Source organism: Erpetoichthys calabaricus, chromosome 9 (genome assembly GCF_900747795.2).
Source record: "Erpetoichthys calabaricus chromosome 9, fErpCal1.3, whole genome shotgun sequence".
In the NCBI taxonomy this organism is placed as follows: Eukaryota; Metazoa; Chordata; class Cladistia; order Polypteriformes; family Polypteridae; genus Erpetoichthys; species Erpetoichthys calabaricus.
This window is the reverse complement of record NC_041402.2, coordinates 4627647-4639955: the sequence shown is the minus strand read 5'-3', so window position 1 is coordinate 4639955 and position 12309 is coordinate 4627647. Positions and strand designations below refer to the sequence as shown.

The 12309-nt window shown below is 41.0% G+C and overlaps 1 protein-coding gene and 1 long non-coding RNA gene across 4 annotated transcripts in view; one reads left to right on the top strand and one right to left on the bottom strand.

The window, feature by feature from the left end:
- LOC114643693 (collagen alpha-1(V) chain-like) overlaps positions 1–12309 on the top strand; it is a 519467-nt gene that overhangs the window by 442735 nt on the left and 64423 nt on the right. For all 3 annotated transcript variants that reach the window (XM_051931584.1, XM_051931585.1, XM_051931583.1), the window contains 3 exons: positions 3918–3971; positions 6561–6614; positions 11856–11963. In XM_051931584.1, the coding sequence (XP_051787544.1) occupies positions 3918–3971; positions 6561–6614; positions 11856–11963 (216 nt within the window). The remainder of the gene's footprint in view (positions 1–3917; positions 3972–6560; positions 6615–11855; positions 11964–12309) is intronic.
- The window catches only part of LOC127529105 (uncharacterized), a 152724-nt gene that overhangs the window by 112498 nt on the left and 27917 nt on the right, over positions 1–12309 (bottom strand). The window lies entirely within an intron of this gene.

Sequence of the window (12309 nt, the reverse complement as noted above, 5' to 3'; positions counted from 1 at the left end):
CTACAGCGGGTAGTGAACACAGCACAGCAGATCACGGGCACACAGCTCCCTGTGACCCATGACATCCACACTACACGCTGTCTCAGGAAAGTGAACCGTATCAGGCGGGACACCAAGCCACCCTGCACTGTCACTTTTCACCCTCCTCCCATCTAACGTCCATTCAGACGCACACCTCCAGGTTTAGGAACAGTTTCTACCCAACTGCACTCAGACTCATGAACAGTCAGTAACCTTGTGTCACCTCCACTGCTACCTGCACATATACTTCTGCCACTGTCTCGGTTTATTCCTAGGATTCTGGTTTTATTTATTTACATATTTATATATTGTGAGTTTTACAAAACCAGCGTGAAACTGATATTCCTGGGGGGTTCAAAACCCCAAAATCCATGGGCAAAACGTACCCAGCAACCATAGGGAAAGGAGGAGAAAGATAATAGATAATAACTTGAGTTAGCAGATATGATGGAGAGAAGGAACGTTGATATATTGTGTGTGAAGAGACTAAATGGAAGGGGAGTAAGGCCAGGTGGATCAGGGGTGGATTCAAATTGTTCTATCATGGTGTGGATGGGAGAAGAAATGGAGTAGGAGTTATTCTGAAGGAACAGCATGTGTGTCAGGCAGAGTGATGATTATGAAGCTGGAAATTGGAGGTGTGATGATGAATGTTGTTAGTGCATATGCACCACAAGTTGGGTGTGCAATGGGTGAGAGAGAAGATTTTTGGAGTGAGTTGGATGAAGTGATGGACAGTGCACCCAAGGGACAGACAGAAAGTGGTGATTGGAGCGGATTTCAGTGGACATGTTGGTGAAGGGAACAGAGGAGAGGAGGAGGTGATGGGTAGGTATGGTGTCAAGGAGAGGAATGAAGAAGGTCAGAGGATAGTGGATTTTGCCAAAAGGATGGACATGGCTGTGGTGAATACGTATTTTAAGAAGACTGAGGAACATAGGGTGACGTACAAGAGTGGAGGAAGATGCACACAGGTAGATGACATCCTATGCAAAAGAGTTGATCTGAAGGAGATTGAAGACTGCAAAGTGCTGGCAGGGGAAAGTGTAGTTAAGCAGCATATGATGGTGGTCTCTAGGATGATGTTGGAGATCAAGAAGAGGAAGAGAGTGAGGGCAGAGCCAAGGATCAAATGGTGGAAGCTGAAAAAGGAAGACTGCAAGGTTCAGTTTAGCGAGAAGATGAGACAGGCACTGGGTGGCAGTGAAGAATTACCAGACAGCTGGGCAACTACAGCAGATGTAGTAAGGGTGACAGCAAGAAGGGTGCTTGGTGTGACATCTGGAAAGAGGAAGGAGGAAAAGGAAACCTGGTGATGGAATGAGGAAATACAGGAGAGTATACAGTGGAAGAGGATGGGAAAGAAGAAGTGGGATAGTCAGAGAGATGCAGAAAGTAGACAAGAGTACAAGGAGATAAGGTGCAAGGTGAAGAGAGAGGTGGTGAAGGCTAAAGAAAAGGCGTATGATGAGTTGTATGAGAGGTTGGACACTAAGGAGGGAGAAAAGGACCGGTGGGCTACAGAGAGGGGCCGAGCTGTGAAAGATGTGCAGCAGGTTAGGGTGATGAAGGATAACGTACTCACAAGCGAGGAGAGTGTGTTGAGCAGATGGAAAGAGAACTTTGAGAGGCTGATGAATGAAGAGAACGAGAGAGACAAGAGGTTGGATGATGTGGAGATAGTGAATCAGGAAGTGCAACGGATTAGCAAGGAGGAAGTAAGGACAGCGATGAAGAGGATGAAGAATGGAAAGGCCGTTGGTCCAGATGACATACCTGTGGAAGCATGGAGGTGTTTAGGAGAGATGGCAGTGGAGTTTTTAACCTGATAGTTTAATGGAATCTTGGAAAGTGACAGGATGCCTGAGTAGTGGAGAAGAAGTGTGCTGGTGGGCCGATATTTAAGAATAAGGGGGATGTGCAGGACTGCAGTAACTACAGGGGATAAAACTGATGATCCACAGCATGAAGTTATGGGAAAGAGGAGGAGAAGCTAGGTTAAGAAGTGAGGTGATGATTAGTGAGCAGCAGGATGGTTTCATGCCAAGAAAGAGCACCACAGATGTGATGTTTGCTCTGAGGATGTTGATGAAGAAGTAGAGAGAAGGCCAGAAGGAGTTGCATTGTGTCTCTGTGGACCTGGAGAAAGCATATGACAGGGTGACTGAGAGGAGATGTGGTATTGTATGAGGACGTCAGGAGTGGCAGAGAAGTACGTAAGAGTTGTACAGGATATGTACGAGGGAAGCGTGACAGTGGTGAGGTCTGAAGTGGGAGTGACGGAGGTGGGATTACATCAGGGATCAGCTCTGAGCCCTTCCTTATTTATAATGGTGATGGACAGGTTGACAGACGAGATTAGACAGGAGTGCCTGTGGACTGTGATGTTTGCTGATGACATTGTGATCTGTAGCGAGAGTAGGGAGCAGGTTGAGGAGACCCTGGAGAGGTGCAGATATGAGAGGAGAGGAATGAAGGTCAGTAGGACCACCAAGACAGAATACATGTGTGTGAATGAGAGGGAGGTCAGTGGAATGGTGAGGATGAGGGAGTAGAGTTGGTGAAGATGGATGAGTTTAAATACTTGGGATCAACAGTACAGAGTAATGGGGATTGTGAAAGAGAAGTGAAGAAGAGAGTGCAGGCAGGGTGGAGTGGGTGGAGAAGAGTGTCAGGAGTGATTTGTGACAGACGGGTATCAGCGAGACTGAAAGGGAAGGTCTACAGGACAGTAGTGAGACCAGCTATGTTATATGGGCTGGAGGCGGTGACACAGGAGACACAGCTGGAGGTGGCAGAGTTAAAGATGTTAAGATTTGCATTGGACGTGACGAGGATGGACAGGATTAGAAATGAGGACATTAGAGGGTCAACTCAGGTTGGATGGTTGGACAAAGTCAGAGAGGCGAGATTGTGTTGGTTTGGACATGTGCAGAGGAGAGATGAGGGGTATATTGGGAGACAGATGCTAAGGATAGAACTGCCAGAGAAGAGGAAAAGAGGAAGGCCTAAGAGGAGGTTTATGGTTGTGGTGAGAGAGGACATGCAGGTGATGGGGGTAACAGAACAAGATGACAAGGACAGAAAGATAAGGAAGAAGATGATCCGCTGTGGCAACCCCTAACGGGAGCGGCCGAAAGAAGAAGCAGAACAGTCTTATAGTGAGGACAACCTTATGCCATCTCACTTGTTTAGTGCCAACTCTGGATGAAGGGTAAGGTGAAAGTTAGGATGTTAAAACCTTATGCCATCTCATTTGCTAAGTGCCAACTAGGGTGAGGGTGTTCCTTTGATTCCTGCCATTAATAACAAACAGCCAGGGGATTTGAAAGATCCTGCCGTTGAAAAGAAATTGTTTGTATGAAATTGCAAGACAAAACTGGACATTTGATCAAAACTTTATTCATTTTTCTAGAATATTCCAAGAAAATAAAAATGATTCTTTAATGCTGGAATCTTTCTGCCTACTCGATAGGGTTTAATCTTCCTTCAGTGGCGCCAAATCATTCCATCCTCTTTTAATTGTTTTCCGCATTAATATGCAGCATCCCAACTGGAATAACAAATCTTTTGGATAGCTTCATCACGCCTGCATCCCTCTTGATGTTTTAAGAGTACAACATAATACAAAAAGGGATTAGCGTAAAGCCACGGGAATGCAGACTGTTGTTGGCGAGAGCATAATCTTCTGGCTATAAAGTTCTGCAGCATTTCCTGGGGATTATTGGCACTCAGCAGGGGGAAACACAAGAAATAAAAGGAGAAACTCAATTTGGTTTCCATTTGGTTCTCATCTCAGCTGATCGATACTTTGCTTTATGACTGAATGCACAAAACCCACAGGCTGAATTGATATTTGAAGAAATCTGTCTGACTCTTTCATTTTTCTCCAACAGGGTGAGATTGGGGAACCCGGACAGAAAGGAAGCAAAGGTGACAAGGGTGAGCAGGTGAGGATCATCTCCCCACTTTGTGTATTAATAAAATCAGACACAAAAAAAGAAAAAAGGTTCATGAGCGCTGCCTGCAGAATTGTGTTGTCTGCTGCTGTTGATGATGTGAATGATGTCCACCAGGGGGAGCTCTAATCCTTGGCCCAGTAAAAGTAGCTTATGTGCTCCATCTGACACTGGGCTAAAAATGTCACCTAGAACTCACCAGTAGGCATTTCTTGCATTGTTATCTTTTTTATATATTTAATTTATTTTGTTGAAACCTATTGTTTGTGTATTATATTTAATTGTAAGATTTAGGCACACGTGGTCTATTCTAAAACCTCACTATGACAATCTGCACCTTTCACACTGAGTATGCTGTAAACTTTACAAAGCATTTAACATTTAGTTGAATGTGAATCCGTCCATCATATAAAAATCAAATAAAATAAAACAATGGATACCAACATTGATAAGCCTGCTTTCTAAAATACTAAGGCTATACACTTTGAAGGACTGGCATTCTATCGGGGGGTTGGGGGGGGGGGATTGGGGGGTGGTCTTCTGCTTTGTAACCTCCACCTCTCAGTCCTAAACTGGTTAAAGCAGGTTTGATGAACATCCATGGACAAGTCTAAGGACACAGACAAGAGGGGCTGTCACAGAGGTGACTAGAGGACCAAGTGACACCTCTGATGTCCCCTTACGGCTGCTTGTAGAAAAATCCCCTTTTGGGCTTGTGATTTATATGGAATATATAAAGAAAAATCTGACTGAAAAGAAATGAGGGGAACAGCAAGGGAATAGGAAGGTGGTCTGATTATATAATCAAATGAAACAAAATAAATAAGATTAATGTGATTTAAGAAAATGCCACCTGGCACTCTGTCCTGTGTAGTGCCTTACATCTATCTATCTATCTATCTATCTATCTATCTATCTATCTATCTATCTATCTATCTATCTATCTATCTATCTATCTAATATAGTGCCTTTCATATCTATTTATCTATCTGTCTGTCTGTCTGTCTATCTGTCTGTCTGTCTGTCTGTCTCTCTGTCTATCTAATATAGTGCCTTTCCTATCTATCTATCTATCTATCTATCTATCTATCTATCTATCTATCTATCTATCTATCTATCTATCTATCTATCTATCCATCTATCTAATATAGTGCCTTTCATATCTATCTATCTATCTATCTATCTATCTATCTATCTATCTATCTATCTGTCTGTCTGTCTATCTGTCTGTCTGTCTGTTATATAGTGCCTTTCATATCTATCTATCTATTATCTAGTGCCCTTCATATCTATCTATCTATCTATCTATCTATCTATCTATCTATCTATCTATCTATCACATAGTGCCTTTCTATCTATCTATCTATCTATCTATCTATCTATCTATCTATCTATCTATCTATCTGTCTTTCTATCTATTTATCTATCTGTCTGTCTGTCTGTCTATCTGTCTGTCTGTCTGTCTGTCTCTCTATCTATCTATTATATAGTGCCTTTCATATCTATCTATCTATCTATCTATCTATCTATCTATCTATCTATCTATCTATCTATCTATTTGTCTTTCTATCTATCTATCTGTCTGTCTATCTGTCTGTCTATCTATCTTTCTATCTATCTATCTATCTATCTATCTATCTATCTATCTATCTATATATCTTTCTATCTATCTATCTATCTATCTATATATCTATCTATCTATCTATCTATCTATCTATCTATCTATCTATCTATCTATATATCTTTCTATCTATCTATCTATCTATCAATCTATCTATCTAATATAGTGCCTTTCATATCTATCTATCTATCTATCTATCTATCTATCTATCTATCTATCTATCTATCTATCTATCTATCTATCTATCTATTATTTAGTGTCTTTCTATCTATCTATCTATCTATCTATCTATCTATCTATCTATCTATCTATATATCTATCTTTCTATCTATCTATCTATCTATATATCTTTCTATCTATCTATTTATCTATCTATCTATCTATCTATCTATCTATCTCTCTATCTATCTATCTAATATAGTGCCTTTCATCTATCTATCTATCTATCTATCTATCTATCTATCTATCTATCTATCTATCTATCTATCTATCTATCTATCTATCTATCTATCTATCTATCTATCTATCTATCTATCTATCTATCTATCTATCTATCTATCTTTCTATTTATAGCCACTGTCCTTTTTGTTTATAGTGCCTTTCATGTATTTCTATCTGCCGTTTATGGTGCCTTCTATATCTGTTAGTCTATCTGCTGCAGTCCATAGCTACTTCTTCTATACGGTGCCTTGCACGTCTTTCTCTATATTATTTATTATGCATTTTCTGTCTGTTCTTCTGTCCTTTTCAGTGTCTTTCTTGGCTATCAAGCTATGCTACTGTGTATATAGTGCCTTTTATGTCTTTCCTATCTGTGTATATAGTGCCTTTTGTATTTGTCTATCCTATACTGTGTACTTTGTAGCTCTCAATCTGTCTGTTTATTGTATGGTGGCTTTACTATATCTATCTACAGTATCTGTTATTTATTTATATTTTGTTTTCTTTTTCTTTTAAAGGGTCCTCCTGGTCCTACTGGTCCTCAGGGTCCTATCGGACAGCCCGGCCCAGCTGTAAGTAACCCTTTTTTGTCATTTCACTGTAATTCTTCCTTTCTTTTGACCTCACAGCCCTGCCTGACTCGCTGACATCGCCGTTTTGACTTTTTGCGTGGTCTTTAATTATAGGGGCTGCCAGTAGGTGGTGCCCTCGAGCGCTGTCTCTCTCTCTCCAGGCCCTGCTCCTACTTTCAGACTAAGTGTCCGGCTTGTCTGTGGATTTCACCACAGTATCAGAATGTGACTTCTGCTCTCCTAGCTTTTCTCCTGTGGCCTCAACACACAAAAGTATGAAATCTCCTCCTGCAGTAAGCTGTTATTTTAACATAGAAAAAGCGTCCCAGGATGTTTCCCTGTCCTGCCGTGTCCATGGTCTTAACACAGTGAGCAGCGGTGTTTCTAAGGGGCTTCCTCCTGCTGCTCTCCTCATGTCTCTTTCAGCTCTTGGCATCCTAAGTGAGTGGATTTTCTTTTGAGTTGTCCACAGCATTTCTGGAGTAAAGGATTTGTGCACATGTTTAGAGGAGAGACGTCCTTATTAATTTTAAGGAAAGTAGAGCAATACAAACATCCATTACCGCTAACAAAGTAGGAGCAATCAGCCAATTTACCAGTGGGCTGCGTTTGGTGTGTGAGGAGCCAGCGGTGACATGTTTGGTTCATCAGATCAGACGCAAGGCCATGCAGAGGAGCTGAAGAGCTCTGTGACGTTAAACATGGCACTGCCGTAGGATGCCAACTTTGCTTTGTCACAAGTCAGTACAGCGAATGTATGCCCTGCTAGATCTGCCCCAGTCATCTGTAAGCACCATTATTGTGAAATAGAAGCGTCAATGAGCAACTGCATCTGGTTTTGGGCTGCTGAATGATTAACAGTGTAAAATGTCCTATCCTGTGTGGCATCAGTCACAAATGTGCCACAAACTCCTTCTGAGAGCAACATCAGCACAAGCGTCGAGAGCTTCATGAAACGGGTTTCGATGACCAAGCCTGAAAGATGACGATGGGCAGTGCCAAGCATCAGCTGGAGTGGCATAAAGCACACTGCCCACCACTGGACGCTGGAGTCGAGATAAATCACACTTCACCACATGCCAGTCTGATGGACCAGTCTGGGCTTGGCAGCTGCCAGGAGGACACTACCTTATGGACTGCATTGCACTTGTAAATTTGGTGGTGGAGTGATAATGGCAATGTTGGACCGAACCCCTGGGCTCCAGTGAAGGGTATTGTTTGTGGGTGACCCTCTTCTGTTCCATCATGACTGTGCCCCTGTGCTCAAAGCCAGGTCCAGAAAGACATGGAGGGAGGAACTCGAGTGGCCTGAACAAGAGTCCTGACCTCGACCCTTCTGAACACCATTGGGATGAATTGGCGGGCCAGGGCTTCTCATCAGCACCTGGCCTCACAAATGCTCTTCCGACTGAATGGGTGCAATTCCCACACTTGAGGAAAGAAGCGGGGCGACTTTGATTGGGGGGGGGCATCAACTCCATATTAATGCCATTGGTCTTGGAATGGGAATCGCAATTTTGACGTTTAAGTTGTGGAAAACAAGTGAGTTTGCCGAGTCCCAAAAATGTTGACTTTATTCTCAACATTTCCTCTTTAATCTCGACATTTCTACTTTAATCTCAACATTTTCACTTTATTCTCGACATTTCCACTTTATTCTCGACATTTCCTCTTTAATCTCGGCATTTTTACTTTATTCTCGACATGTTGACTTTATTCTCGACATTTCCACTTTATTCTCGACATTTCTACTTTAATCTCGACATTTCCACTTTATTCTCGACACTTCCACTTTATTCTCGACATTTCTACTTTAATCTTGACATTTCCACTTTAATCTCGACATTTCCACTTTATTCTCGACATTTCCACTTTATTCTCGACATTTCTACTTTAATCTCAACATTTTTACTTTATTGTCGACATGTTGACTTTATTCTCGACATTTCTACTTTAATGTCGACATTTTCACTTTATTCTCGACATTTCCACTTTATTCTCGACATTTCTACTTTAATCTCGGCATTTTTACTTTATTCTTGACATGTTGACTTTATTCTCGACATGTTGACTTTATTCTCGACATTTTCACTTTAATCTCGACATTTCCACTTTATTCTCGACATTTCCACTTTATTCTCGACATTTTCACTTTATTCTCGACATTTCTACTTTAATCTCGACATTTCCACTTTATTCTCGACATTTCTACTTTATTCTCGACATTTCCACTTTATTCTCGACATTTCCACTTTAATCTCGACATTTTCACTTTATTCTCGACATTTCCACTTTATTCTCGACATTTCCTCTTTAATCTCGGCATTTTTACTTTATTCTCGACATGTTGACTTTATTCTCGACATTTCCACTTTATTCTCGACATTTCTACTTTAATCTCGACATTTCCACTTTATTCTCGACACTTCCACTTTATTCTCGACATTTCTACTTTAATCTTGACATTTCCACTTTAATCTCGACATTTCCACTTTATTCTCGACATTTCCACTTTATTCTCGACATTTCTACTTTAATCTCAACATTTTTACTTTATTGTCGACATGTTGACTTTATTCTCGACATTTCTACTTTAATGTCGACATTTTCACTTTATTCTCGACATTTCCACTTTATTCTCGACATTTCTACTTTAATCTCGGCATTTTTACTTTATTCTTGACATGTTGACTTTATTCTCGACATGTTGACTTTATTCTCGACATTTTCACTTTAATCTCGACATTTCCACTTTATTCTCGACATTTCCACTTTATTCTCGACATTTTCACTTTATTCTCGACATTTCTACTTTAATCTCGACATTTCCACTTTATTCTCGACATTTCCACTTTATTCTCGACATGTTGACTTTATTCTCGACATTTCCACTTTATTCTCAACATTTCTACTTTAATCTCGACATTTCCACTTTATTCTTGACATTTCCACTTTATTCTCAACACTTCCACTTTATTCTCGACATTTCTACTTTAATCTCGACATTTCCACTTTAATCTCGACATTTCCACTTTATTCTCGACATTTCTACTTTAATCTCAACATTTTTACTTTATTATCGACATGTTGACTTTATTCTCGACATTTCTACTTTGATGTCGACATTTTCACTTTATTCTCGACATTTCCACTTTATTCTCGACATTTCCACTTTATTCTCGACATTTCTACTTTAATCTCGGCATTTTTACTTTCTTCTCGACATGTTGACTTTATTCTCGACATTTCCACTTTATTCATTTCCACTTTATTCTCGACATTTCTACTTTAATCTCGACATTTCCACTTTAATGTCGACATTTCCACTTTATTCTCGACATTTTCACTTTATTCTCGACATTTCTACTTTATTCTCGACATTTCCACTTTATTCTCGACATGTTGACTTTATTCTCGACATTTCCATTTTAATGTCGACATTTCTACTTTAATCTCAACATTTCCACTTTAATCTCGACATTTCCAATTTAATCTCGACATGTTGACTTTATTCTCGTAGTTTTTCATTAAAGTAGAACATCTTAAACTAAACCTCATCTTAAAATGAATGTTTAATTTGCTAGATTTTCTCAATCCCCCTCATAATTTATGTAGCACATTAAATGCTTTGTGTTAAATGTTCCCCCACCCAGTTGTTAATCGCTATGTGCTTCTTAAACGGACTTCCTCTGCACTAAGAGGTGGTGCAGGCAGCGATCACCACACACAATCCATTCACTTCACGATATTCCTGCTCCCTGAACATTTTGGAATGCTCAGATAAATACTTGATCTCATTTTCATGATGAAATGCATTAAATGTGTGTATTAAACACCTGAGGACACAGTGGCGTGGAGGTTGCACTGCTGCCTCACAGCAAGGGGGTCCTGGGTGTTCCCTGCCTTGTGTTTTCATGTTTTTCGGGTGGGTGTCCTCGGCCTGCTTCAGTTTCCTTTGAAAGTCATGTAGGATGGCAGGTTTTGTTCTGCTCTATTGACCCTGCTAGTGTGCGTGTTACTCGTGTTCACCCTGCGATGTGCTGGCACCCCGTTCAGGATTTGCTTCTGCCTCACATACAATGCTTGCTGGGATGGGCTCAACCCTGAATGGATGGCATAATCAAACATGTATAACAAAGATTTTTTGTAAAGTTCTGAACACTATGTGGTCTAAGTTTATAACTAGTTTTAATTTCACAAGGACGTTTATCATGTGGTAATTGGTTAAGTGGAGAAAGAAAAGGGAAGGATAAGAACTGGGGTTTCGTACGTCAGACAGAGACAGCAGGTGTGCAATAAAGAAAGCCCACTCAGATGAACAGCCATTGAATTCTGTGTTTGTGTCTCTGACCACCAGATCACAAACCCAACATTTACACAATATTTCAGTTAAACCTGTGTGACACCCATTCATGCATCCAGTTTTTTGGAGCCTCATCACACCTGCCATACAGTTCTCTACCCTGAACGTACACCTGGGGACCTCTTACTGCGAGGGAGCAGCACTACCACCTCACTACCGTGTATGTTTAATACCTGCTTTAATGCATATCATCATGAAAATGATATCAAGTATTTATCTTAGCATTGTAGATGTTCAGAGAGCAGGAATATCATGAAGTGAATGTTATAGTGGGGTGTGGTGGGGTGATGATGGTGTGCACAGCCCTCCCAGGTCTCCAGTCCAGTTTCTGCTGTTTCAGATTTAAATCTTCCGCTCTGTCTGATGTATCTTATCCTTTATCGTGCCTTCTTTATGTTATTTATCTGAATGTGTTCAGTTCCACATGCCGAATGCAGGCATTCAACTTTTTGAACGAGATTTCTTATGCTAACTAAATTCTCTCAGCTCTTTTTCGCAGTGGCAGGCAGAACCCAAAGTGCAGTTTCTCATTTTTTTGTGCCTCGCCAGTAAATGGCTGACTGTCACAAGACACAATGCAGACCTCCTTTGCCTGAACTTGGCTCTCATCCTAAGCTGCTATTTCTGACCTTTTCTTCTGAATCAAATCTCTGCCTTTTGTGCTAATGAGTTGGGAAGATCTACTCCTTTGGGTTTATTTGTGCTTTGGGGGACTCAGGTCCACAGAGAGAGCTGAATGTCACAAGTGTATTAATGAGACGCCCGACTTCTTTAGCCAGTAATGGGTGGTTTTTTTTTGCCTTGCCTCTGCTGTCCTATGACTTGTTTGACCGGACCTGACATATTTAAAGTCCTCTTTTAATTGATTGTGTCTGTAGGGAGCTGATGGAGAGCCAGGACCACGTGGACAACAAGGTCTCTTTGGTCAGAAAGGTGATGAAGGTCCTCGAGGTTTTCCTGGGCCACCTGGTCCAGTTGGCCAGCAGGTAATAACCGTTTTGCTTTTTGTCAATGTCACTCCCTTCTACAGAAAATGCCAATGATCCTTATCCAATGCATCGCAATTCTTCACAAATGTAAATTTTCCAAGTCTGTATGGTCCCTTGGGGGTCCGCTCACTACCTTACCACATGGCGTTCCCTCCGGTATGCAGATTTGTCAGGGTGCTTAGACAACAGAACAATGGCCATTAATGAAAGGGAAGGGAAACGATGGGCGAGAAGGTCATATGTCTCAGGAGGAGTTGGTGACTGCATCCTAGGTTGGGGATAATTATGACCAGAAGGATCCCTCTTATACCAGAGTTGTAATGGGAAAAACAGTGAGCTGACC